This window comes from Geospiza fortis, unplaced genomic scaffold, assembly GCF_000277835.1.
Source record: "Geospiza fortis unplaced genomic scaffold, GeoFor_1.0 scaffold224, whole genome shotgun sequence".
Lineage (NCBI taxonomy): Eukaryota > Metazoa > Chordata > Aves > Passeriformes > Thraupidae > Geospiza > Geospiza fortis.
The window spans coordinates 63,648-91,607 of NW_005054448.1; the positions used below are offsets into that span (position 1 = coordinate 63,648).

Here is a 27,960-nt window from a genome sequence, read left to right on the forward strand (position 1 = left end):
CGGCTTTGTCCTATTCCGGGACTGTCATTGCCTGTGTCTGTGCTCCCCGGGAAGGGGGAGAGCAGTGACGGAGTCATCGCTTGAGCTGGGCCCGGCTGTGCCCACAAGGCGGCAGTGGGTGACAGCGGGAGCGGCCCCGGCGTTAATATTGATGTGTCCAGGTGGCACCAGGATTGAGTTGTAGTGACAAGAGAGCGCGAGAGATCTGTTTGCCCAAGGGCTTTGGAGTAATGGCCATATGTCTCGGTCCAGCAATTGTTTGCAGCGTGCAGATGGAAGACCAAAGTGGCTTTGGCATATTAGATTCACGTGGTTTATGTCCCTCTTCACCTCTCTGCCTCCCAACACCTCCCGGTTTTATGAGCGAACTCCAGTAGCATCATGGATGCAGCTGCAGGATTGCTCCAAGGACATGGTCCTTGAGCAACCAATTTTCTCTGCTCCTTGGCTGCTTCTGTCACCAACATTTTCAGCAGAAAATGCAGTTTAACTCTATCAAAATGTGCTCCCAGAGAACTGCTGACTTCAGTGGTAGGGATGGGGATTTTGGAGCTCTTTTTTCCCTTCTATCTGTGCAGGGTCGCTGGCTCTCGATGCTCCATGCAGGGATTGTGTCACTGCTGATTTTGTGGCTCCTCTCTCCAAACCCCTGGTGCTGATGGTGGTGCTTGTGCAGGGCTTCCTGGGCCTGTAGGGAGACACATTAAAGCCACCAAGGAGCAGTTAAAGGGGATTTTTATTCCCTCCTGGCAACAGGCAGGAACCTAAACATGTCAGGAGCCTTAACCTGAGCTTAACAAGAGCCTAAATTGAACCCTTAGTTTCCCAGGGCAAGAAACAGGGACTTTATGGTGTCATTTTTTGGAAAAGGGGGGAAATCACATTTCAGTTTCCTACTGAGGGAGGAGCTGGTGATCTGCAGATGAGATCAGATGGAAAGAGATAACGTGTGCCTCCTTAGAGTGTTTTCATGTCTGTACCAGATGCATTCACAGGGGTTTAAAGTTGACCTTGAGAGGTGAAAACAGTGCATTTGGGTGAACAGAGAGAAGTTCTGAAATCCACCTTTATAACTCTGCTTCCTGTTTGCTCTCTGGCAGGTGAAGTGGAAAGGGAAGGACCTGTTTGATCTGGTGTGCAGGACCCTGGGACTGCGGGAAACCTGGTTCTTTGGGCTGCAGTACACCATCAAGGACACGGTGGCTTGGCTCAAAATGGACAAGAAGGTTGGAACCAAAGTTCACAAAATCCCAGAATGATTTGGGTTGGAAGGGACCCTAAAGCTCATCTCATTCCAAGCCCTTGCCATGGACAGGGATATTTCCCTTGAGAGGTTGTGTGGGATAACAAAGGAGAATGTCCTTCTGTCTGAATGCCTGGGGTTGTGTGGTGGGTGAGCTGGGACAGATGCACTTAAATCCCATCTCTGTGCTATCTGGGGGTGTCAGACTGGGAAAAGCTGGCAGATGTGCCCCATCCCAGCCTCTGTGCACACTGAATCCCCTGGAGACATTTTGGGACCCAGTCATGCTGGGGTGCTGCACTTCAGGTGACTGCAAAGCAAATGAAATTTAAAACTGTCTCTTTTGTGCCCCTGAACACAAAACCATCAGCAGAAAAGTGGAGTTGCCTCTTGGTCTGTTGTTGAGAAATACAGAGAGCTTGGGAGGAAGAAAAACCAGAGTGAAAAGGAGATGGGGGTGAGAGAGGAAATACTTCCCAAATCTGGGAGGGGAGGGTTTTGGAGGTGTCAGCTGTGGCTTGTTCACATCCAAAGGATGTGACACTACAGCCAGATGGTCAGGGACACCGAGGAGGACCTGGGTGTCTCACCTCTCAGGCTGAGTTTTAAACCAACATTTAACTGGGCAGTAGCAGGGCAAGGTGGTAAGAAACACCAGTGAGATAAACTCAGTGCAGGAAAACAAGGAGAAGGTCGGGTGGTGGCGCAGCAGGATCCAACATCTCTCTGCAAGTATCAGGAGAGGCAACGAGCACGTGGCAGATCAGGATCAACCTTCACTGTCTCATTTCTCATGCTGTTTGTTTCTGCCTTTTTTTGTTCCCTTGCATCATTAGGAGTGTCAGAAATGTTTGTTTTCTTTTTTTAACTACGGTGTTTGAACTATTTAGGTCTGTTCTAAATGTCTAAAAGTGTCTGACAGAATATGTGCTCATCTGAACAGAAGGGAGCTGGGTCTTGCCTTGAAAAAACCAAATGGCTTTTGTATCCCACAGGTCCTGGATCATGATGTTCCCACAGAAGAGCCCAAAACTTTTCACTTCCTGGCCAAATTTTATCCTGAGAATGCAGAGGAGGAGTTGGTCCAGGAAATCACCCAGCACCTGTTCTTCCTGCAGGTAGGAGTCAATACACACTGCTATCCAACCTGAGGGAGAGTGAACCAGGATGAGCAGAAGGTCCCAGGGTCAGAGAGTTGGTCAGCAGAGTGTGCTCCACATCCTTATGTTCACACCTCTCCAAAGGGACTTGTCTTTAACAACAGAAGCTTCCTAAAATAGGTGAAGGATGGTTTTTGTGGAGGAAGCAGCTTGCCCAGACTGGCAGACCTCTGAACTGGCAGTTGAGAAGGATGAGGTGATCCATTATATCCATGGGGGGTGGCTCAGGGACATGGATCTGGCAGCCAAGGGCTCGTGTCCCTCTGCAGGGTGTGGGATGAGCTGTGCTGAGGGGTGGCAGCTGCCTTTGGATGTGACAGCAGTGTTGTGTGGAGCAGGGGAGTTTGATCCTGGAGAGGAGAGTGCAGCCAGCAAAGTTCCCCTCCTCACCAAACAGCCTTCAGGTACCTGGGGCAGAACGTCCCAGCAGCTCAGCTCTCTGATGGAAAAACAGAGCAGGAGGGGAAACCTCACAGTCTCACCTGCCCCAGGAACTCCTGCCCTACAGGAAAGCATTTGGAAGCTCTGGTGAGCGCATCTTGGTTGGGTCTTTTTATTTAAATTATTCTACAAAACTTTGTGTCCTGAGAAATCAGTTCAGCTGATGATGTGGCAGTGCTGCACGGCTGGTAACAAGGAGCTGCTATCACAGGAGCTCTCTTTCAGAGACATGATCAATTTTCTGCCACAAAATCCATTTTCTGACACATTCTTCCTCAGAAGAGTTGTGTCAAGCATGGTTACAGGGAACAGAGCCCTCCTAGTCAGACTCCTGGGTATTCACTGGGATGTTTCAGCTGTTCTCTGGCTGTTAATTTGAAGATAAATTACAAAAAAATTTTTTTAAGTCACTCATTCTTAGGTTTTTTACACCAAAGTCAGGACAACCTGGATTTGGGAATACCTCTGTAGCCTACAGGGTGTCCTGCCCTTTCCAAGTGAGCTCAGCAGCCTCTTGATGCTCCTCACTCTTCCAAAGTCCATCTTTTTTCTCCAGAGCCAAAAGTGGTCTAAATGCAAAGTATTCCTGTTAATTTCCAAGCTCAGTCTCGTGCACTGGTGTCTCTGTAGGGTTATTTCTGAATGCCTCATTTGCCAGGAGCTTTATCCACAGTGAGGAAAAATGCTGTTGGCATCTTTGAGAAGGAAAATCAGAGAGGAAAAGCCATTCAAGCTGCATTTTCTAAATGCAGACCATGACTTTGCTGCTGGGATTTGTGTGCTGAGAGGAACCTGGGCTCCTGAATGCGTTTGGGAAACAGGAGCACATCTAAGCTTGTAAACTCTCCTGTTTTTTATCTTGATGCAGCAGAATATCTGCTGTGATTATGTTGTACCCAACTTTGAGGACTCAAAGCACGTTATAAATTCAAATTGATGTTCCTGCATCTCCAACAATCCATTTAAGCCTCCCAGGAAATCGTAGGCTTTTTAAATTTTTTTCCCCTCCTATCTTTAATCAGGAAAATTAAGTGTGTCAACCCAAAAACTATCGAACATGACAGGTTTAATTTTTGAATGCACAGGAGGCAGGGGAGTGGAGCTGTGGCCTCGGGGAGCTGCACGTTGGCTCTCCAGGGAGCGCGCGGGGCTCTGCCTGCTGCTGAAAGCTCTGCCACAGAGGTGACCTGCAGCTCTCTGTGCTGGGATCCAAGGAATTGGCCTCCAGCACAGGTGAGCACTGACTCACAATGAGGCCTGAATGTCCCAGAGCAAAGCTTGCAGTGCTCAGAGACTGCTCTTTTATTTAGCAGCGTGGCTGGATGTCCTATCAATCCGTAGCTCGTGCCTGAAGAGGTTTTATCGCTGTGTTTACATGCAAGATTCCCCCCCCACACACCCCTTGCCTTTAGCAACAGGATAAAGCTGCTGTCATTTTTCCACATATAAATTTAGCTCTTCTCACCAACCTGTCTGAGGAAGGTGGTCTGTGAAAGCCTGAGCCCTTCTGAGCCGCCAGAGATTTCCTGGGTCTGGACTGTGATTAGTGTTAGGAAAATTGTTAACTCTGTGTGGTTGACAGCTCGAGTTAAAACAAACTGCAGCCATCTGCTGTGACAGTCATGCTCTGCTGTGCTCCACTAAACGTGTGCTATCTGTCCTTTGCTGCTCTGTGTGCAGGTGAAGAAGCAGATTTTGGATGAGAAGATCTTCTGTCCTCCTGAAGCCTCTGTCCTGCTGGCCTCTTATGCTGTCCAAGCCAAGGTAGGCAGCAAGGGATGCTCCAAGGTCCTGCTGGGCTGGTGTTGATCCAGGTGCTTTGTGCTGGAACCCCTTCCTGGGGAAAGGGAAGGCAGGGAAAGCTGTGAAAGCTTGGGAAGTGAAGGGGCTACACCAGCACTGCTGCCTTCTCCACATGGCCGCTTCCTGGCTACTTCCAGATATTGGATGGGTTTTTGATTTCTCTTTCCAGGACTCTTTAGCAAATGCTCTTTAGCTCATTAGCTGCAGAGTCTGCTTGAGTGTGGCTTACTATGGCTCACTTTTGAGCAGGTGAATTCCCTGAGCCTGAGTTTTTTTGGATCTCCTCCCTGCTTTTGCCAGTGTAGCCAGAGGCAAGCCAGCTGTGGGACTCCCAGCTCCACTGCTCCTGCAGAATACTTATCTTGATAATGACTTTATTTCAGTGCTAGAACTGTCACATCCATTTTATTGCACTGTGAAAGGGCTTTTCCTGGCTTCTCCCTTTATCTTGGGTTTGATCTTGGGTGTTTGGCCTCACCAGACAGAGGGAAAAGTCAGTGTTCATTGAATTCCTCTTGTTTCTCTGCTGCATTCTGCTCTGGGCCCAGAGTGGGTGTGTTGTGCTGAGGATTTATTCCAGAGGACACTGTTTTCCAGTCTGGGGTGTGCAGCCTTGGACAGCTTGCCCAGCGCAGAGACTCCTGGGGTGGAGGGAGCAGCCCAGGGTTCAGTGGCTGGGACACTGTTGCACTTAGGGACAATAATTTGTCCCTGTGTATGCACAACATGTGCTGCTCCTCAGTTAACAGTTCCTGGAGCTCAGCTCCAGTTTGGGTGTGCAAAGATCCTGTTTTGGGAGGGAGAGGAGCAACTGCAGTCTGAGCAGAGCCCAGCCATGTTGTCTCTGCACCTCCTGCTGGTTCTGACTCTGGGTGGGATTTTGGGAAGGTTTGGCTCACAGGACCACAGGCAGGTGGCTGTGCCCTGGTTCTGCAAAGTCCAGCTGTCCTTGAGGAGCTTGGCTGTGGAGAGGTTTAGGAGGAGCAGCTCTGTGGGACCATCATTGCTGACAGTACAGGAGAGGGGATTTGGCCCTGTTGCCAGCAGAGAGGGCCTGATCCAGGTTGTTTTTTCCCTTTGCCATATAATTTTCTCATAAGTCTTCAGCTGACACTCTGAGTAGAGCCCTGGGTGCCATGTTCTTTGATGGGGTTAGAATTTACAAGAAATTGGTGTTTTCTCCTCATAATCAGAGTATTGATGAAACCATGTTTTGTTCAAGAGACTCATCAGCTGGGCAAAGAAAAGTTGCTTTCAGAAATGTTTCTGTTTGTGTGAAACATTCATCACTCTTATTAGAGTGCATGAGTAAACACTTCCTTGGCTTTCCTTCCATTGACCTGAGCTGAGGATACGTAGGGAATGACTTTTCTGGCTGCCAGAATGAATAAATGTTGGGTAAATATTGAGCTCTGTTACCTCATGGCCGGGACAGCTCCTTGGGTACAGGCTGTGACTTGGTGCAGGTCGGTTGTGCCCTCCCCTTTGTCCCCCTGGCACCTTGAATGTCCTGGGGCATTGGGAGGAGCTCACATGGAGTCAGAGCAGTTCTGACCATGCTGAGATCAGGAGAAGGTGGAGCAGGGATGACTTTTCTGCTTTTCACTAAAGGGTTTTCTTCAGACATCCCTTTCCTTGCTGCCCCTCCAGCCTGGGATTCCCCTCCTCTTTCACTCCCAGCAAAGGTGAAAGCTGAAAGCACATCTTCCATAGGGAGCTGGGAAGAAGGATGTTGCAGGTCATCTCCTTCCAGTTGAATAGGATAATGATGTCCTTCCTGGGCAAGAAAGCAGGCAGAGAGTGCAGTAATTTCACTAATAACATGCTGATTTGCATGATTAGGGCCATAATAGCCTGACACAGCAGCGTGTGTGCATCCAGCAGCCACTTATTGACAGCCAGGTGCTCCTGGTCCATTCACCCCAACCTGAGACAGCAAAGGAAACAGGGGGGTCGTAAAAATAACAGCTTATTTATTTCTCTCTCATTGTGTTCATTTGGGGAATTACTATGTGCTTTCCTCTCCAGCCCTGTTCAAACCACCCACGTGCCTTTTAGAGGTTGGAGGTGGTTCAGGTTTTAAATAGCTGGGAAAGACGTGGGATCAACTGAAAAAAAATGGGAACATCCAGGAGGTTCTTCTATTTTTTGCCCCTTAAATGCAGGTCGCTGCTGTGCTGCAACTCTCTCAGCACTTCAGACCTTGTAGCCCAGCAAACAGCTCTTTAATTATTATTGTTTTTCCCCCAAACAAGCAATACTTGGTGTTAATTTGTAGCTGAGCGTGCCTGTGTTTATCCAACAGTCTAAGCCGGGTGTATTTATGTGGTAAAGGCAATTCCATGCCCAATCATGAATATTAATCATACAGTTCAATTAACAAGAGCTGAAATTCCATGACAGTTTGAAAGTAATGGTTTAATTGAAAAGGCCTTTAGAAAGTACATTTGCAAAATCATTTGAGCCAACAAATTCTGCAATACTTAAGCCATTTGTTGATTTTTGACTTGTGAATAATTAATGTTCTCATCCAGACTCCCCTCTCAGTACAAATATTCCTCTGGGACACGACAGTATTTTTTAGCACATGAAAAGTCACATAATCCATACTTAGTCTTAGACTTCCGCAGAAGATCACAACAGAAAATAATCATGTTAATCCTATTTACTATTATGTTCATCACCTAAAAATGATTCACTTGCTGCCTGTCCAAAGTTGTTGGAGTTGCTTCCTTCACCAGTGCCACGTTTTTAGTGCTGTTTCCTTTGGAGGGAGGCTCAGGGGCCATGTACTTGCAGAGTGCTGCATCCTGAGGAGCTCCAAGACCTTGGAAGGCAGAGAGTTGCCCCCACTCTTGGATGAAATCCGGGCTGGTTTTGTTCTATTAATTGAAGTCTGAGTCAGTGTTGGTTGTTGTTACATGCTCCCTTTGCATCTGCATTGGCTCCAAATCAATATTTGTGTCTTTAATCCCCACGTGTTGTCTCCCAAGCGCAGAGGTGGGATGTGTGTAGACTTTTGATGCTGAGCTCTGGGTTTGGTGCACGGTGTGAAGGTCCTGGCACAAAAAGGAGGCTGAGAGGAAAAGCCTCCTGACTTGTTGTATGACCACCAGGTGCCTCTTGGTCCTGTGTTTAGAAATTGTCACCATTTGCATTTCCTGAGTGAAGGTTGCTCAGAAGAGCAGGGAGGGAAGGGCTGCCCCACTTGCAAATGAGCGGCTTGAGCAAACGGCGCTGTGCTCGTGCAGTCGGGCACTGTCACCTCTATCACTGCAGAAGTCCTGGTTGCCAGGTGAAGGAAGTGTGGAAGTCACAGCACTCCGTGTACGTGCCTCACATGCTTTGTTCCTCTCCCCCTGAATTTGCTGGGCTGCTGGAGGAGCCGTTTTGCAGCGTTTTCCTGCCCTCTGAGGCCGTGCAGGAGGTAAATTCATTTTCACATGCACCGCAGGGACACGCGGCTCTTCAATCTGTTAATAAGCAGTTTTCTTTCTCAGTCACTTTATATGCTGCTCAAAGAGATGTAAATCTAAACAAATACCAGTAATTAGTGGATGTGCTTAACAAATCTGAATTGGATTCCATGACCCAGTTGAGCAACAGACCCTCTGACAGAAGAGCCACCACCTGCCTGAGAGGAATCTGTCATACTCCTCTAATTTTTTTTGATATTTATTCATTAGAGTGATGAGCAGCGACAGAGGAACTGCCATCTGCCTAACCTGGATCACTGCTATCTGTCAGTTTTTGGGGACAGGTCTCTCTCCCTGTCTTATTTCCTTGTTCCACTACCTGTGGAATCACAAGGACCTCTCAGTGTATAGTCTTGCCCTGCACTGGGAGCAATGTTAATTAGGGCATGATAATGAGAATAGAATAGACAACCATCATCTAGTCCAGCTGGACTGTTGGAGGACATCAACTGGTGATGGTCATCAGCTGAAGTTGTGGCAAGTGGTGGAGTCACCATCCCTGGAAGTGTTCAAAAACTGAGCAGATGTGACTCTTGGGGACCTTAGGGGTGTTCAGTCACAGGCTGCACTTGATCTTGGAGACCTTTTCTGACCTTAATGATTCTGTGATGGTGGGAAATTTTGTTCTTCTCCCAGCTCTGCTGCTTGAGTAGAAGGAGGCTCTTTGTCTCTATTAGCAATGAAATGACAAAGAAACCCAGGTTATTCCCCTTAGAGAGCAGCAGGCTCTGTGCTTGTGGGGTGAAGGGCTGAGCAGGCCGTGTTTGCTGTCTCTCAGGGCTGGCTGTGAGGGGTGAAGTGTTTGACTTGTCCTTGTTGTTAACGTGGGGTGGGTGTGGTGTCTGTGCTTCTCCCCAGTACGGTGACTACGATCCCAATGTCCACAAGCGAGGCTTCCTGGCACAGGAGGAGTTGCTTCCCAAGCGGGTAAGGAGCTCAGCAGCATCAGGGAGTCAGTGTCCAGCTGTCCTGAGGCTGGACATGCTCCTGGGACCTGTCTTGGTGTTTCTGGCTTTCTTGCTGAGCCAGGAGCTGCACTGTGACTTGGTGTCTGTCTCCCACCTATGCCAGGTAATAAACCTGTACCAGATGACTCCAGAGATGTGGGAGGAAAGGATAACAGCCTGGTACGCAGAGCACCGGGGCAGAGCCAGGTGAGCTTGTGCTGCTGGGCTGGGTCAGGGCCGGTCCCCTCCCCTGGAGAGTCACCAGGCTTTGGGAAGCTTGGGCAGGCACTGGATGAGCTCTGCCAGCAGGTTAATCCCAGCACATCTCTGCAGCAGCCTTGGGAAGAGCTCAAAGCTTTTGTTGATGGCTCTGCTTGTGCCTTGCTGTCCCCTGGTCATTGTCGGGGCCTTCAAGAGAATTTAGGAATGATGCAAAGTAAGGACTCACCTGCATCAGGGATCTGGGAGAAGAAATAGGAATTCAAACTATATGGCTGCCTCAGGTGGCAAAATGCTCCTTTTGGAGGATAAACGTAAAGCCATGGATCTGAAACAGTGGCATCCCAGCCAGGGATTTCCTATTTATGCTGAAGGGATTGGGAGGTGAACAAAGCCAGGCCTGGAGTGCTGCATCTCAGCAGCCACTCAAATGCTGGCAACTGCAGAGTGAGATTTGCTCTTGGACTTTATTGATCCTGCCAGCAAAGACAGGATTGACCTGTGTGATAGAGACAGTCCAAGCTTTAAAGCCTGGTGAGTGCTTAGGATCAGCAGGAGCAGCCATGTCCCTCTCTGATCCTCCCAAACACTGTTCCTGCCTGACAGAGATGAAGCTGAAATGGAGTATCTGAAGATAGCCCAGGACCTGGAAATGTACGGTGTGAACTACTTCGCCATCAGGGTGAGTTGGGTGGGTTGGGGGTTCTGTTTTCCTGCCAGGGTGATCTCCGTGTCCCGGAGAGCCAGGAGAGCTGGGAGGTGGCATTTGGGGACCCCACCTGTGCTGAGGGGAGGCAGCAGCTCCTGGTACCCAGTGCTGGGTCACTGCTCGGGGCTGGCTGAGAAGGGAACAGTGGTTCACATCTGACCCTCCCAGTGATTTCTGCTCTTTCCTTTCCTCCTGCAGAATAAAAAGGGCACAGAGCTGCTCCTTGGAGTTGATGCCTTGGGTCTTCACATTTATGACCCAGACAACAGGTTGACCCCTAAAATCTCCTTCCCATGGAACGAGATCCGGAATATCTCCTACAGTGATAAAGAGGTATGGATGTGTCCCACCTCCTCCCTGAGAGCAGTAAGAACACAACTGGGATTTAAAATTATTTCTTTTGGCTTCTCTGTCTGCTGTGCTAGCTCTCACCAGCTTAGCTAAGGGCAGCTCAACTCCTCCAGTTGAAACCTTAATCCAAGCCTTCCTGAAATTGTGCAGGAGTGGGCGTGCAAGGGGTCACTGGGGAGCTGGTTCTCCTCTTTGGTTTCAAATCTTCTATGTAATAATCTTTTCAAAAACCCAAAATTGCTGTTGATGTTCTTAGCCCAAATACCAGAGTTCAGAAGTTAAAATCTCTTCTTTACTGCATATATTACAGTATTTATTACTGTGGATGTATTCTGTATTATGGAATACAGGGAGATGTATTCCTGGGGAGAAGAGCTCTTGCCATCTCATTACATCATCTTGGGTTTCAGGCTGCTGGGCTTGGCATAGCAGCTGGAATCTTTTTAGGAAGTTGAGCAATTTAAGCCCGCTGTTAGATAGTTATTTATTAAATCCAGAGTCTAAATATGGGTCTTTGGGATTGTTGGCCCCCAAACCTAATTGAGAACAGAAGTGCAATTGGCTGAGGAGAGGGGACTGAGCAGCTCCATTTTAAGTCTGAGAGAGCTGCTCAAAGAAACCAGCTGCCTTCATGGTAAGGAAGAGAATTAACTTCTTAATTAAAAATGGTTTTCTAATCTAAACATGATATTGATCAGGGGAGCAGCTAAAGGTTTCTCATCAGCTGCGTTTATTGCATGTCTTGTGAAGTTTCATAAGCAGTAAATCTGTGCTGGAATTGTCTCCACTTGCTTTACTCCTTAAAGAGCTTCAGGACTCTGCAGAAAGCCCAGCACTGAGTGACTTCCAAAGCTTCCCTGCCTGTCACAGTGCAGTGGGAGCTCCCCAGAATGCAGGGACTGACCCCTGCATAATCAGCCTTGCCACAGGGCTGTGTCAGAGCTCTCTCCAGGGGAAGGATGGATCCTTTCCATCAGCTCAATCATCTGTGTCATCAGGTGCCCACGAGCAGGCCTGACCTGATGCAAACAGGGCCAGTAGCTGGGAGCAGCAGCTCTGCTGACACCACACTGGGGGTTATCCCTGCTAACAAAGATTGACTGTTCACACAGAGCTGAAACTCCTCTCCCAGCACGTTCCTGCTGCTGCTCTCAGTGACTGCTGGGGGCCCTGCTGGAGCTCAAATCCAGGGACGTTCATGCACGTCTGCTTTTGTGAAAGTCTTAAAAGATTGGCTCTTAAACTGCCAGAGCAAGGCAGTGCCAGGACAGGGCCCTTTGCAGGCAGGGCCGTGTATTGACAGATCTCCCACTCTAATGGACACACTGTCTGCTCCAGCTCCTCAGCCCGTTATTTCTGTAGTGTGTGGGGGAGTGATGGAATATGTGCATGTCTCCTAAAAAATGCCATCTTGCAGAGCACTCCATCTCTTCAAGTACCCTTTTGATAGTGCAGAGGCTTCTCTCCATCCAAGGGCTGCATTACCAAAGCCCTTGAGGGATTTGTGCCACCACTGGGCTCCCTGTGGGAGAGCTGTGGAGAGGGTGAAGCCAGGCCATGGGTAGGGCTGGTTGGTACATGGACTGTAAATACAACTTAGAGCCAGGGAATAACAGTCTGAATTGTGGGGAAATCTGAGTTCTGGAGAAGAAAATGCATGGAAAATTCTTCTGGGGAGCTCTTGTGAGTGGAGGTGTCAGTGGGAAGGGCAGCAGCTCCTTGCTGTGTTCCTGATGCAGCTCTCCTGCCCTTTTAAATCCCTGACAGGAGAGTACAGCCAGCTGGGAGTTGAGCTCTTCTCCCAGGTAAAAAGTGACAGGATGAGATGAGACAGCCTCAAGTTGTGCCAGGGAAGGTTTAAGATGGATATTAGGGAAAATTCCTTCATTAAAGTGCTGTCAAACCCTCACCCAGACTGCCAAGGAAAGTGTTCAGAACACTTGGGGATGTGGCACCTGGGGACATGGTTTGAGGGTGAACATGGTGCTGTTGGGTTGACGCTTGAGTTTTAGGATCTTGGGCTTTTCCAACCTTAATGATTCTGTGGTGCTGAGCTGGTTCTTCCTCCCTTTGGAAGCATCCTGAGTTCCTGCTGTGGTTTCTGTGTTCCCTGCAGTTCCCAGGAGAGCAGCACTTTGCGTGGGGAGGTGCTGAGCTGAACCCCCACCCCTGCAGGGCTCTCTGCAGAGGACACCAGCTCCTGTGGCCCCCATGTTTTCCTGGCAGGAGGAACAGTTGTCTCCTTGGCTGCTTTTGATGCGAGTCCTCTTGCTTGGCTCAGAGCCGCGGGGACGGCTCTGAGCCGTGTGTCTGACCCTGCTGACCTGCTCTGAGCCAGAGCTTTCAGGAAGAATTTTATAGCTGCCTTTTTATTAAATGCACCACTCTCTGATAACTCTCTCCCTCTTTATTTTTTCCTTTTCAGTTTACGATTAAGCCATTGGACAAAAAGATTGATGTTTTTAAATTCAATTCATCAAAGCTGCGTGTGAATAAGCTGGTAAGTGCACAGACAGCCTTTTTTTACTGCCTGCAGCAGTGGGTTCTGCAGAGAGAGTGACACAACGAGCTTTTGGGGCTTTTCCTTTGAGAGGGAGCTGCTGCTGTGTGGTTGTGATGGGGTGTAGCAGTTTCTGCTCACTGAAGAAAGGAAGGGGGAGACTCAAGACAAGCTGCTCCACAGAACCTCTCCCCCTCCCCTGTTTTTGTGCTCCCTCTAGGAGCTCTTGGCTTTCAGCTGACCTAAATAGTGGAAGCACTTAGTAAATACAACTCCCAGCTTTGCTCAGTTCCTCTTTCTTCCCATGTGGATCTTTCCCATTCTGCCCTGTGTCGTAGCTTTCCCTGTTTTGGGAGGCACATTTACCAGAGTCCTGGCTTTTCCCCCTCTGAGGACACTCCTTGGACAAGGATGGGCTACATTGAGCTGTCCAGGCTGGAGACCAGCTTTAGCTGATGGTCTGGATTTGCATCTGTTGTTAGGTCACACAGGTACCTTTGCTGTCCTGTTGTTGGCCATGCTTCATAGTCCATAGGAAATGGGGCTTCCTCATTCCCTGCATCATCAGGTTCATTGTGCTGAAATCTTCAGAGAAGTCATTTGACTTGGGTTGGGGCTGCCCCATCCCTGAAAGTGTTCCAGGCCAGGCTGGACAGGGCTTGGAGCACCCTGGGCTAGTGGAATGTGTCCCTGCCCATTGCAGGGGGTGGCACTGCATGATCTTAAAGGTCTCTTCCAACTCCAACCATTCCATGATTCTTGTGATCTTATGAAATGGAAGAAGAGCATGTAAATCAGTCCTTTAGAAAAGAATCCAAATTTAGAACCCTGCTTTTATTGCTAAAAAAATCTTTTCACTCCTCTGTGTGCCCACCTTGTGCTAACCCTCCTCTAGCACTGCCACCTCCCTGGTCCTCACCAGAGAGAGAACCACAGTGGGGCTCAAATCCCTTCAGCAAAGGCATCTGGAGATGCCCAAGCAAGTTTTTGATAAGCCTTCTGTTTGTCCAAGTGGAAAGTGTTTTTCCTTTTTTTTTTCCTTTTAATTTATTTTTTAATCTCAGTGCCTTAAATGTAGACTGGGGAGAAGGTACAAGTTCATCTTGAGCCTAAAGAAAAGGAGCAGTGAGAACCAGGGAACAAGGCAGAGCGGCAGAAATTTTTATTTCATTATTTGGCCTCTTGCCTTTTTAGAGTGGGTGTGAAACAACACCCGTGCTGTGCTGGAGGCACAGAAAATTGGTGTCTGCAAAGAGCTGCTGTACCCAGGAGCTGGTGTTTGGTGTGGGACCTGGCTCCCTGCCCCTCCTACAGCTGTGAGAGCTCGCAGGGTTGGAGCTCAGCGGGTGGAAGCGCTAACAAGCACCAAATCAAAGCAATTCTAGTGGTTTTGTGTGTCAAGAATACAAACCACCTCATTGCCATCACGCGTACAGCTGTGTCTCTCTGCTCTTCACCCCTGACTGCAACAGATTCTTCAGCTGTGCATTGGGAACCACGACCTCTTCATGAGGAGGAGGAAGGCAGACTCGTTGGAGGTGCAGCAGATGAAGGCACAGGCCAGGGAGGAGAAGGCCAGGAAACAGGTGAGTGTCATATCCCATAACCAGTGAGCCAAAATCAGAAATGCAGACGGGCTTGGGAAGGACAGGTCTCTGGAATAGCTTCAGAGCAGCTTTGAGGGAAGGTCCAGCTGAACATTTTCTAGTAGCCTGCTCCCAGCTCTCCAATCATCTCAGCTTGGCTCTGCAGGTTGGTGGCAGCCTGAGTCCAGCCCCCAATTTGGGAACAAACCTGAGAGGACGGGAGGGAAGAGCTGCCCTGGGTGTCTACAAGTGCGTGGCAGACCGTGTGTTGGGACAGTTGATTAATCAGGGGCTGTGAGGGGGAGCTGTGCTCTGCTGTAGCTCTTTGGCTCATTTCTAATTGCAGGGTGATGGAATGCACAGGCTGTGCAGCCTGGAATGCTAATTCCACGCTGGCCTCTCTCCGTGCCGCAGGTCAGCCCGGGCGGCCGGCACGGCGCGGCGGAGGCAGCGGCGTGGAGCCCACGAGCAGAGATCAGCAAATTGAATTGTATGAATCATTGTTTGCTGCTCGTAGACCTTTTCTACTCACTGAAACCCACACAGCTAATCTGAGCACTGGTGCTTGGAATATAAATGGCCCTTTGGCAGGGAAGCCACTAGAGAGAGGGAGAAGCCAGAGCAGTCACTGCACCCAGCAGGGGCTTGTGCTCATGGGTCTGGGTGTTTCTGGGTTTGAGTGTGGCACAGAGGTGCTTGTGTGGGGTGGAACTGCTCAGCTGGCCTGGAAATGGGAAATGGGCTTGTCCTTCAGGCACCTCTCTTAGTCTTTGTGTGCTGCTGAGGTGCTCACTTGGGCTGAAGGTAGGACATGGCTTGTTCTTCAGGCACTTCTCTCAATCCTTGTGTGATGCTGAGGTGCTCTGCTAGGCTGAAGGTAGGACATGGCTTGTTCTTCAGGAACCTCGTGGTGCTTGTGTGGTGCTGAGATGCTCAGCTGGGCTGAAGGTAGGACATGGCTTGTTCTTCAGGCACCTCTTGGTGTTTGTGTGGTGCTGAGGTGCTCAGCCAGCCTGGAAATGCGATGTGTCTTGTCTTTCATGTACCGCCCAAGGTGCTTGTGTGGTGCTGAGGTGCTTAGCTGGGCTGGAGGTGGGATGTGACTTGTCCTTCAGGCACCCCCTGAGGCAGTTTTCCTTCATGTAGCTTGTGGAGTGGTAGGAGAGCTCCACTGGGGAAGAGGGACTTTGTGCTTCCCACAGGAATTCCTCTGGTCAGTGAGGAGTTGGCACTATGGAACCATTGAGGTTGGAAAAGCATTCTGAGACCTCCAACCATCAACCCTCCACCACCGTGTTCCCTAAGCCATGTCCCTAGTGGAGCAGAAGGTCCTTGGAAGGAGCAGCACGGTGTCCAAGTGCTGACAGCCTCAGGGATGGGTGGTCAAGCATTGGAATGGGCTGCCCAGAGAAGTGGTGAAGTCACCATCCCTGGAAGAGTTCAGAAGTGCATGTGGCACTCAAGGATATGGTTTTGTGGAGTACACAGTGGTGCTGGGATAATGGTTGGCCTTGGGCTTAGAGGGCTTTTCCAACCTGAACAATTCCATGAATCTTTAAGTTTTACAATGTGTGAGTTTGGATGTGTTTGGATAACGCCACACCTGAGATCCTGTGCTTGTTTGGCTGCTGGAAGAGGTGAGGGCTCTGGGAGGGAGCAGCAGCTTATGGCTCCAGTGAGCTCCCAAATCCAGAGCACTTGGGCTCCATGGGAGAGGTCAGGCTCCTGTGTGGGCTGGCTGCCCTGCTCCCTCCCCGGCATCCACAGTCGTTTACTTGTTTCAAATAGTCCTTTTAGATCAGGAATTCTTGTTAATGGGAGTCCTGAGCGGGATGCAGATCATAATGATAATTAATGAGGGGAACCTTTAATGGAAGGAAGCAGAACGGTTGGAACAGTGGGCGTCCCGCTTTCAGAGCACAGCTGGTGTCCAAGGAGTAGAGAAATGTGGCTTGTCTCACTTCCTTCCCTTATTAAACCCAGCAGGTCTCCTGTCCTGGCTGCAGCATGGATATTTATAATGCCCCATCCCTGTGGGACTGGAGGAATTAAACTCAGTGTGTTAATTAGCCCAATGGCTCCCTTGGGCTCTTGGCTAGTGAAGAGGCAGTCCCTGGGCACAGCAATCCTCCCAGCATCTTCTGGGAAGAGCTGGCAGGTCCTGGTGGCTTGGATCTTCTCCTCCTGGAGAAGCATTGCTGTACCCTGCAAACAGAGAGGGTTTGTTTTATCCAGGAATTGCAATCTGGTAGAGATGGTTGCACTCTGTGTGACCTCCCTCTGAACGAATGGAAGTGAAGGTTCCAGGATGCTGGGTTGAATATCTGATCAAAAGGAGCAGCTATCCTTGTCCTTCAGCCTCCTGCCATGTGCTTCAGTGTTTGGGAGATGCCCTCAGACTGTCCTTAAGCCCAGCCCTGCTGTAAGAAACTCCAGAGAGTTAAGCTGGAGATCTTGAGACCCAATTGTCCTGGTCTGGCCTGTGACTCAGCCTAGGAGGACACTGTCTGGGGACATTGTCACCTGCAGGCAGCTCCTGTGGCCATGCTGTGAGTGACAGCCCGAGCAGAGGATGGGAATTGTCTCAGGACTGGCACTTATCAAGGGAGCATGAAACAGGCTGCCAGGGCAGGGATGGAATCACCATCCCTGAAAGGGTTAAAAGAACATATGGATGTGGCACTTGGGGACATAGGTTAGGGTGGCCTTGGCTGTGCTGAGAGAACAGCTGGACTTGATGATCTTGGAGGTGTTTTCCAACCTAAGTGATCCCATGATTCTGTTCTTTGGTCAGGTCACCCCAGTCCAAGGACGTTCCTGTTGTCACTAAGCAGAGAGGAGGCAGCAGTGCTCTGACCTCACCTGTGACTCTTTCTCATCCATGGAAAACCTTCCTCATGGTGTGTTTTTCTCCTCACTTTCCCCAATCCCTTTTCCCCAGATGGAGCGACAGTGCCTGGCACGAGAGAAGCAAATGAGAGAAGAAGCTGAGAGGACCAGGGATGAGCTGGAGAGGAGGCTGATGCAGCTGAAGGAGGAGGCAACCATGGCCAACGAGGCTCTGGTAGGTCCCTGGGAGGCCATTTCCCGGAAGTGTTTTTGGAAGTGCTCTATGACTGCCCTAACTCCCAAACTGTTGCCAGTGGCCAGTGAGGAGCAGGCTGGATGGAGCTATTTCATCCTGCTGGGCTGCTTGGGAGGAGCACAAAGAGGATGATTTGGGACAGAGCCTGGGCACATCCCAGCCTTGGCGGCTTTCACTGAAGGGAGGGATTCCATGGAGCGTGTCGGAGGCAGCAGCTCCGGGGGCTGTGGGCACATTTGGGGAGACATTGGCTGTGCTTAATGGCTTTGTGTCCTGCAATTGTCAGATGAGGTCGGAGGAGACGGCGGATCTGCTGGCGGAGAAGGCGCAGATCACGGAGGAGGAGGCCAAGCTCCTGGCTCAGAAGGCGGCCGAGGCCGAGCAGGAGATGCAGCGCATCAAGGCCACGGCCATCCGCACCGAGGAGGAGAAGAGGCTGATGGAGCAGAAGGTGCTGGAGGCAGAGATGTTGGCACTGAAAATGGCCGAGGAGTCAGAGAGGAGGTCAGAGGGTACAACCTTGCAGCTGCTTCTGCTTTGCTTCCCATTCCCTTCAAGTTATCCCTCTGAGTTATCCTCCCTCAGCTTCCCACGTGTGTCTGGCAGCAAATGGTTCTTTGGCCCAGATGGTTTTCCTCTCCAAAAGCCAGCTCTGCTTTTGGGGGCTTTCTGCAACCCTCCCCTGCATTCCCCAAAGTATTCAACAATGTTAATAACACTTGGGAGTTGTTCTTCCTCTGGATGGTAGATGTACATTTCCTTTTTTCTCCTTACTCCTTTACTTATCCCTCAGTTGTTCAGTTCTCCTTTCCAACCATGAGGTCTGTTCCAGGTTAGCCTTGAATAGAGACTTTGCTCCTTGTTAAAACTGGTGTTTCCATCCTCTTGATACCCAAGCCCAGGTCCCATGGTGAATGTGGCAGTGAGCAAGTAAAAGATCAGCCTTGTTTCCTTCCAGCTGATTACTCCTCTCTGTGTGAGAGCCTGCTGGCTGTCAGCCCTTCTGCTTGGATGAACTCAGCCCTTCTCTGTCTCTTCTTGCCTACTCCACAGTGTGATCCTGCTTCTCCATCCTCTCATTCCTGCAGTCTGACATTTGCTGTTTGCTGTTGGTCCTTGCAGGGCAAAGGAGGCTGATCAGCTCAAGCAGGACCTGCAGGAGGCTCGCGAGTCGGAGCGCAGAGCCAAGCAGAAGCTCTTGGAGATCACCAGCAAGTCTTCCTACACAGTAAGAGAGATCTGTGTTGTAATTCCCAGTTCCCTGCCCTCCTGTGTAGCCTGGAGGAGCCTCCTTCTCCATCCCAGTCATGGAGGGGGCTGAGCTGTCTCTTTGCTGCTCAGAAATCCTGAGCAGTGCTTGCCCTTTTCATCCCTGCATCTCATCCAGCACAACTTCACTATGCTCTTTTTTTTTTCCACCCACCTCTTGCTACGAGAGCAAAGGAGCTGCTGGTGAAATTAAAGCAGCAAATTTTAAACCAATTTAGCAGCCGTGTCAGAGCCACTTTGCCAGCACGTGTGGAGTGCACCAGCTTAGCCATAACCTTTAAAATAGGGTTAAATATACCCTTATTCTTGTTAGGTGGGATAAACACTGTTCAGAACCTGTGAATTCATTCTTTGGGCATAAACTGGACCTTCATGTGCTGGAAAAAAACTTACTTGAAGGGAGATTATTCCATAATTGTCCATTAAGAGGATTTCACACCTTCCTCTGAAGCATCTGGTCCTGGTTCCTGCTGGGCACTGAAAAGCCAGACTGGATGACCAATGCTCTGACTTGTCTGGCAGTTCTTTTCCTCTGCTTCCCTAATTGTGTCTGCAAACCCTATCAGGTGCCTCCAGCCCTGCAGCTCACACCTGTTCCTTCCTGGCCTGGGGGAAGGGGAGGAGCATCAGAAATAGGCTTGATGGAAGTTATGGACAGGCCAGCACCGTGGTTTGAATTTGTATCTGCAAGCTCCTTCCCCCTTCGACTGGAAACTTTATAGGAGCAGATTGGAGAGGGGTTGAGATGGAGCAACTTTTCATCCCAGTTCCCTGGAGTTCACTGCAAGAATATTTGGAAGCTGTTAAAAATAACAGTGATGGGAAATAATCAGGTGCTCTCAGCTCTGGGACACTCAGTCAAGTGAGTGCTGGATAAAGCCCAGCTTTGGAGTGCTTCTTCTTTTACAAGTCACTGGAATTCTGGCATGCACCAGCTCCTTAATTCTGGCTTTGACTTGTGCACAGGGAGACACTTGTCCTCATTGGACTGTGCTGTGTGGCTGCACCAGGCAGTGTGGGATTTGGGCAGCTCTTGCCCACCATGTTCCCTCATGTTGCCATGTCCATCCTTTGTGGAACCAGCAGAGCCCCAGCTCGAAGCCCTTGTGCTGAAATCCCTGCGCAGGGGAGCAGCTGGGTGGCTCTGCTCTCTGTGCCTGTGGAATTAGAGCCTCATTAGGGGAATGTTGTGGGATTGCATGGAGCTCAGCCCCTCCAGCTGCATCTGCCTGGAGGCAGAGCTGTCCCTTCCAGACACATGGGGCTGTGTCCTCTGCCTTCCCTAAAGAGCCCTGGCCTTCCAGACACAGCTGCCAGTGCCTGCTGGGAAGGGAAATTCTTTTTTCCTCCCCATTTTGGTGGCAGGGTCTCCTCATGCAGCTGCTGCTCCTCCTGCCCCTCTCCCTGCCCTGGGATGAGGGATGAGGCCTGTGCTGCACAGACTCCCTGGCTGTTGTTTTTAAGGTCAGGAGGAGCCTGGTGTGCCCAGCATGTCCATATCCAGGTGAAAACACCTTGCTGGGTGCTTCCATCCTCTGTTACACTTCCCTGGATTGCCAGCACGTGGAAGGACCCTGTTTTGAAAGCTGGTTTTGGGAGACTTGAGTTCCTCAGCTCTGATGAACCATGCAGGATTCCGACTTTTCTCTTCCTGAACGGGGCTGTATCATTGGGCTTGTTCTTTTCCATGGTCCCAGAGTTGTGCTGTCATCCCCTGGCACTGGAAACTCAGCAGGACTTTACTAGAGCAAGAGAGGAAGGAGGGAGTGGATGGATGTAGAATCATTTAGGTTGGAAGAAACCATTCAGAGATGGAGTCCAATCCCTGACCTAACTCTGTGCTGCAGAAAAGGTTCAAGAAACAGTTCAATAGATATATTTTTCGACTTTCCAGTTTCCAATCCTGGCTCTTTAAAGCTTGTTTCAGTGTCTTTTTAGTCCTTGAAGCCCAGGCTGCTTTTATGATGTCACTGGTAGGTGATGCATGAGAAGTGAGATGTGGGTGTGAGTCTCAGGCCGTCAGGGCTTGCAGAACAACTCATTCCTTACGGACCTGGCTGCAAATCTTTGCCTCCCTCAGTGCCCTTCAGGTGCCAGCTAAAGGCAACCACCTCCTCTCTGATCCTGTGGGAGCTTTAAGTGGCTGCTTTGGGCTTGCCCAAAATAAAGGCAGTGGCAGCACCAGGAGGAGCTCTGCCTGCAGGGGAACCCTCCTGACCTGCTCTGTGCTCCCTCTGGATCCTCCTTGTCACTCTGTATTCCAGAGGGATCCAAGGGATGGTGCTGCCGCCGTGCTGCTTTCCTCCTAACGGCAGGAAACTGCTGGAGTGCAGGAACAGGGCTCTGCAGTTTGTTCCAGGTCAGGGAACACATATGGAAAAAGCTCCCTGTCCCTTTTATCACCCCATGGCCCTGGATTAGAAATAACAGCACCTGCTCAAAGAGCTGCCCAGGATTGTTGCTAATGGCAGGGAATCTGCAACAGGAATTCTGTCCCTCTGCACCTGCACAGCTGCCTCCAGATCTGGGGTCCCCAGCATAGGAGGGATGCGGAGCTGCTGGAGCCAGTCCAGAGGAGGCCATGGAGATGCTCCAAGGGCTGGAGCCAGGCTGGGAGAGCTGGGGGTGCTCACCTGGAGAGGAGAAGGCTCCAGGGAGAGCTCAGAGCCCCTTGCAGGGCCTGAAGGGGCTCCAGGAGAGCTGGAGAGGGACAGGGGACAAGGGATGGAGGGACAGGACCCAGGGAATGGCTCCCACTGCCAGAGGGCAGGGATGGATGGGATATTGGGAATTAGGAATTGTTCCCTGGCAGGGTGGGCAGGCCCTGGCACAGGGTGCCCAGAGCAGCTGGGGCTGCCCCTGGATCCCTAGAAATGTGCAAGGCCCGGTTGGATGGGACTTGGAGCAGCCTGGGATGGTGGAAGGTGTCCCTGGCCATGGCAGGGGTGGAACAGGATGAGCTTTAAGGTCTCTTCACACCCAAAGCATTCCATGATTCTGTTAAATGTTTTTGTAATATCTTTGTTCCAGATATCAATCCTGTGCCTTTGAGAGCTCTGAACCTGCTCACTCTTTGCTTTTTCCATACTCTTCCTCACTCCTGCTTCTCTCTGACTTCTCCACCAATTTTTTCCTTGCTCCATGGCAAAGTAGTGCCAAGGGAAGAGAGGGAAGTAGTGGCTGTAGCAACCCTGATGAATTGGCTCAGGCCTTAATGGCTGCAACGACTGAAATTCCTGCTCAACTGTTACTGCTGCTGATGGGAGTTTTTAAAAACAAAAACCAACAAAGCTTGTACTGAAAAAAAAACCAAGCTAAAGGTTGTTTGACGGCCAGTGGGCTGGCTTGGATGCTCCTGGCTCCCCTGCGCTGCAGGGACAGGAGAACCTCACGTGGGAAGGGCTTTGGGAACGCCTGTGTGCCTTACAGGGAAGGGACTTGAATGTCAATGGGATGCAAGTATTTAAATCAGTTAAGTGCTTTGGCAGACCTGTCCCCTTTCCTTCGAGACTGGAATTTAGGTACTGAGCTGTCCCTTCCAGCGCCTGCTGCAGAATTAATGTGGCTTTGTTCTGTGCTGGCAGCAAAGGGGGAGGAAGGAGTTGGGTTTCCTTGTCATGTGGGTCTTAACTCACCTGGAAGGCTCCAGCCAGGCCAAGTGCACTTTGAGGCACCTCCTTGTTTATGCTTGTACGAGGTGTTTGTGTTCCAGCTTTGCCGCTCGATGAAATGTTGTCCCTCTCAGATTTGTCCGAGCTGGGAACGAGCCCTGGCTGTTTGTGAATTCCAGGCTGGTGGTGAGGGAAGAGGCAGGTTATTGTGCAGAGTAAATCTGTCAGCCCAGTGCTTGCAGGTCTTGCTGAAGAGGAGCTGACTGAAAACAGTGCTTGGAGTATCCCAAATAGGAGAAAGAAAGAGCCAATGGAAGCTCAAACTCTCATTTGTAAGAGCAGGTACCCAGCAGTGCCATTCCAGGTTTGGGCACGTTGTTTTCCTTACAGGAATCCCTTAAAGCAAGAAGGAGCATCCGGGAGGGAGGTGGGGGATCTTTGGGATGCCAGGCTGGATTTCTCATACCCCAGAGCAGGGCTGAGCAGGCTGGCAGCAGCTGTGACTCAGCCCCATCTGATGCTGCTGTGCCACCCTTGACGTGTGCCCTGTTTGCCACCTCATCCAGCGTGCTGCAGGAGCAGAGCCATGACTCCAGCAGGCTTTTCCTCTCCTCCTAATGAGCCCATTTGTTAGAGGTGTGACAGAATTTTTGACTGAGAGGAAGAAGGGTCATTTTTAAGGAGAAGATAAAATCTGAGGGCCTGGCAGTGTGTGTCACTGGGGGATAGCAAAGCATTTTGCAGGAGGAAGAAAGTCCCAAATCCTTGCTCAGGTGTTCCAGGAGTGATTTGCTGTGTTATCTCCATTTCCAGCTGAATCTAGAAGTGGTTTCTAAACCTTTGGAGCTGTAAATTACTGAGGAGATAAAAATGTGTCAGTGCATCTCCATGGACCTTGCTGGAATGGCATCCTTGGGGTCACATTGGTCTTTGCTCAGGCTTTGGGGAGCTCTGGAGTGCAGGACTCTGCTGTCACACAGGCTCTTACATTGTCCCCGCTCACAGCTTGAACTTTATAAATCTGAATGAATGTTAAATAGCAGACAGATGACTCCCAAGAGGCAGCTTAAAGTGACACAGCAGTGATAAAGCCTTGATTTTACCAAGTGCTGTCAATAGATTTTGAAGGCAGGTGGTGTTTTGTCTCCTCTTTTAGGGCTGCAAAGAATCCTGGAGGAGCAATGGCTTTGAACTGAGGAGCAAATTGGGAATGGAGCAAGGGGATGTCCAGGCTGATCTTGTGCTCATGACTGGGCTCAAGTGTTGTTCTGATTTTACATCAGCATTGCAGAACATTGGCTGTAGTGACCCTTGTGTGGCCCATAGTGATTAACTTGTGCTCTCTCTTCAGCAGTCCATGAACTCGAGTACCACAGCGCTGCCCACTGACCTGCCAAGCTACAACCTCATCAGTGAGAGCCTCTCCTTCGACTTCAAGGATACAGACATGAAGAGGCTGTCGATGGAAATCGAGAAGGAGAAGTATGTGGCACACATCCAATCCAGGCTGGGCTGGGATTTGTGCTGGACATGAGCCAGGTGTGGCCCAGAGGCCAAGGACAGCTGGGCTGTGTCAGCCCTGGGGTGGCAGCAGGAGCAGGGCAGTGCCCGTGCCCTGAGCTGGCACTGCTGGGGCACCTCCAGTGCTGGGGCAGCTCTGGGACCCTCCTGCCAGGAGAGACCTGGAGGGGCTGGAGCGTGTGCAGGGCAGGGAACGGAGCTGGGAAGGGGCTGGAGCCCCAGGAGAGGCTGAGGGAGCTGGGAAGGGGCTCAGCCTGGAGCAAAGGAGGCTCAGGGGGCCCTTGTGGCTCTGCACAGCTCCTGCCAGGAGGGGACAGCCGGGGGGGTCGGGCTGTGCTCCAGGGAACAGGGACAGGAGCAGAGGGAATGGCCTCAGGCTGGGCCAGGGCAGGGACAGGGTTGACATTAGGGAATATTTCCTCATGGAAATGGTTGTCCAGCCCTGGCACAGCTGCCCAGGGCAGTGCTGGAGTCCTATCCCTGGAAGGATCTAAAGGCCATGTGGATGTGGCACTTGGGGACATGGGCAGTGGTGGCCTTGGCAGTGCTGGGGAACAGTTGGACTTGTTAACCTCAGAGGGCTTTTCCAACCTGAACAGTTCTGGGCTTGTCCTGGCTGAGCCTTTCCCTGGTGGGGACCTGGTGTCACCGACCTGTCCCTGCCACCTGCTCCCAGGTGAGCTCAGGGCCCTGCTCCAGGCAGTTCCTCTCCCTTTGGGAATCCTGCCTCCTGCTCAGGCTGGAATTGCCCATGGTGATGGAAAGAGTTAACAGCAGGCTGAGTGCTGGAGGCCTGAGCTTGGGGCTTTGCAGGTGTCCAGGGAATGTGGTGATAGCTGGGGTGTGTTAAGGTCCTGCACTAGGGCTTTAACCCCTTTTCCTTGGCATTTGTGTCACGTTCCTGGATAAAAAGTGTTCGCCAGCAAGTTTGGATGTGATTATGAGCTTTGATCTTGTGTTTTCCTGAGGGTGTAAGTGTAGCCTTCGAAATTACCAATTGAGCAGAAATCAAAGCAGATCAGATTTTAATCTCGGTAGTAATGATGTGCTTTGTTCATCGATTGGGTCGTAGATCAAAGCCACAATGGCTCTGTCATCCCACTCTGGCCAAAACTTCCCGAGGCTACACTGACACCCCTGGATCCCAGAGGCTGCTTTGCTTTGCCTCTGCTCAGTGCCCTTTCCTGTGTATGAAATCGCAGACCTAGAGACAGATTAAGAACTTCTGAAAACTTTTCCCAAAGCCGGAAGGAAAAAGATAGAAGCTGAAAATAACAGGATAATTCCTGGTTCTGTACCCAGGTTGCTATCTAGGTCATCCTACTCTCCTGAGCAGGGAGAGCTGCCTCTGCCAAATGCTGAAAGCAATAGGATGCTTTTCCTGTCTTCTCTGGGGCTGTTCTCTTTTTGTGGGCGCTGGGATAAACCTCTTTACAAATTTTGGCACTGGAAAGGGTTCCTGTTACCCTGCTGGCCCTCTGATCTGGCTCAGGGGGTTAATCACAGGTACAAAACTCATGGGGTGATTTTTGCAGTTGATTTTATGTTGTGGAAGGCAGTTCAGGACGAGTCCTGGGAATGGCTGGCTTTGGGGGTTGGTTTTTTCCCTTTCTTGCTTTTCTTTTTGGGAGACTTCTCTCTGCCAGGGGTGCTTTGTGTCCACAAGATCCCTGATATTTTGGGGACAACACTTGCTCCCGCACAGTTTACGAGCTAAATCCTCCAAAACATGACAAGTCACTACATCAGGGTCCTTCCTCATGGAAAGATTTGTGGATTTGGGTTGTGGAGCAGGTTTGGGAAGGGATGCAGGGGTGTAGAGCTCTCCTGAGTAGCTGCTTAAACCACTGTGTGGTATAAACCTCTGTCAGCTTCACTTGCAAATTGGGAGACTTAAAAATACCACCCAGCTTGGGTTTAATTTTGTACAATAATAATATAACTTACACTTTTATTGCTGGGTTGGCTGTCTGGGTCCCCTTTAATAAGGAACGAATAATTGCTCTGAGTAGCTCACTGTGTGCTATAAACTGATATTATCAGTTCCACACGCTAAAAATAATGAAGAAAAGCTGTTTCTGTTAAAATTCTGTTATAATTTTGTTATCAGGTGTCACATCAGCAGGTGCAGCTGGTCAGTGCTAACCCAGGGCTGTTCTGTGTGTGTGTTTTAGGGTGGAGTACATGGAGAGGAGCAAGCACCTGCAGGAGCAGCTCAATGAGCTGAAGACAGAAATTGAGGCACTGAAGCTCAAGGAGAGAGAGACAGCTCTGGATATTTTGCACAACGAGAACTCCAGCCGGGGCAACAGCAAGCACAACACTATTAAAAAGGTATCAGAAGGCCCCAGTTTGTATCCCCCCTGATGAAACTCTTTAAAAAGAACCCTAAAATCATCCTGCTTTTGATAATAAAATTGTTGGATCTAGGCTTTCTTCCCCAGCTGCATAGCTTTGATCAGAGAATTCCAGCTTCTGATGGTCCTGGTGTCCTGACCCAGCCTGGGCTCTCCAGTGCTGTGGGAAGGGATGTGAGGGTCTCCAGGGCTGAAGGTCTTTCTGAACCTTAAAAGCTGTACAAGGATGTTGTTGGAAGGGCTCTGCATCCCCAGTGAACAGGAAAAGCCCTCCCTGCCTATTGTAGCTGTTCCATATGAGCACTGAGCTTGTCTGGTGAATAATGAGGGCAGAAATACTCCTGGCTTAGGAGCTCTCAGTGGAAAAAGCCAAAAGCTCTTTCTCTCTTTTAATCTCTCTAGAGAAACCTGTAGTGCAGCTTCAGTCACTAACAGCAAAGCCTTTGCTGGCAGGGGGTGTGAGACCTCTGCTCCCTGGAGCCACCTGCCTCCCGCAGTGGGGCTGACATGAGGAACTTCAGCCAAAAATTGAGGCTGCCTGGGTCTGAGACCCGGGGGTCACCTGAAAGCTCACAACAAAACCCCTTCTTTATTCTTCTACATCCCATCTTCTTCCTTTGCCTCAGTGCTGGGCTCTGTAACGAGGGGCTGGAGGCACGTCCATGCTGGATTTGGATGGTGGTGGTCAGCCCCACTCACCTGCAAAGGCTTTTTCTCCTGCAAAGGCTTTTCCTGGCTGGCTTTCTGCTGGCAGCTGTCCTCGGGAAGGATTCAGAAATCCACACGGCACAGGAGGCAGGCTGTGGTAACAACTGCAGGCTTGAAAAACAAATTCTGCTGTCTTTACTACTCCCAGCCAGAAGTTATGTCTGAAAGGATTTGGAAATATCAGTTCTTGCCGACTTTGGTGGCTGGGAGTTTGTGATCACTGAATTAGGCCAGGAAAATGAATCTAGTGGGGCTCACTCGCCAGTTTCCCCGTGCTGGCCTGGAGCAATTCAGGTTCCTGTCACACTAGAGCAGAGAAAATAAAAATCTTCACAACCCCTTTTGTCATTGTAGAATCTGGAGGCGTTTCTGCTCCCAGTAGGTTTTGGAAGGATTTGTCTCTGTGTTCCAAGTCCTTGGTTTAAACAAAAACTGCTAAATTTTCACTTCTGACAGAGAGGAGTTCATAGAGAGCTGATGGTCCCATTTGTCTCCCTTAAAGAGGGTGGCTGGGCCATCATTACTGTGTCTGTCAGGGCTTGTCACAGTGCTGTCACTTTGCCTGCCTTTGAAGATGGAGTCTTGTCCTGTCCCCTCCCTTCCGGAGGCAGCGGGGCTGCCCGGCTGCTGCATCTCAGCACGGAGCAAAGGTTCCCAAATAACAGACTATTAGTGGAGACATCAGAGGGAAATTACAGCCTGCTCTGCTCAGGGAGGTCAGCAGGGCTTTTGTCTTCACTGTGGAGAAGGCAAGGAAACATAGGGCACTGGGAATGGGATATCAGTCCAGCAATACTTCAATGGCACCAACCCTCTGCCTCACCTGGAAGCTGCCGGTTGCTCCAGGCAAGCCCCAAGATCCCACAGATCCCCTGCCCTTGTGTCACACACGGGGATTATTATTATTATTTGTTGTTCGTTTTATTTTGCTGGTTTAGCCTCAAGCCCAGGGCAGAAGACCTATCTGCATTTGA

At 50.3% G+C, this 27,960-nt stretch overlaps 1 protein-coding gene across 1 annotated transcript; it reads left to right on the forward strand.

Moving 5' to 3' along the window:
- Positions 1 to 1,099: 1,099 nt before the first annotated feature.
- Positions 1,100 to 27,960, forward strand: NF2 (neurofibromin 2). The gene is made up of 15 exons (XM_031062447.1): positions 1,100 to 1,226; positions 2,239 to 2,361; positions 4,525 to 4,608; positions 8,982 to 9,050; positions 9,195 to 9,277; positions 9,896 to 9,971; positions 10,197 to 10,331; positions 12,775 to 12,849; positions 14,322 to 14,435; positions 17,377 to 17,499; positions 17,807 to 18,024; positions 18,643 to 18,748; positions 23,755 to 23,882; positions 26,096 to 26,255; positions 27,925 to 27,960. Exons 1-15 carry the CDS (start codon positions 1,215 to 1,217, stop codon positions 27,958 to 27,960), a joined length of 1,542 nt encoding a protein of 513 aa, XP_030918307.1. The 5' UTR covers positions 1,100 to 1,214.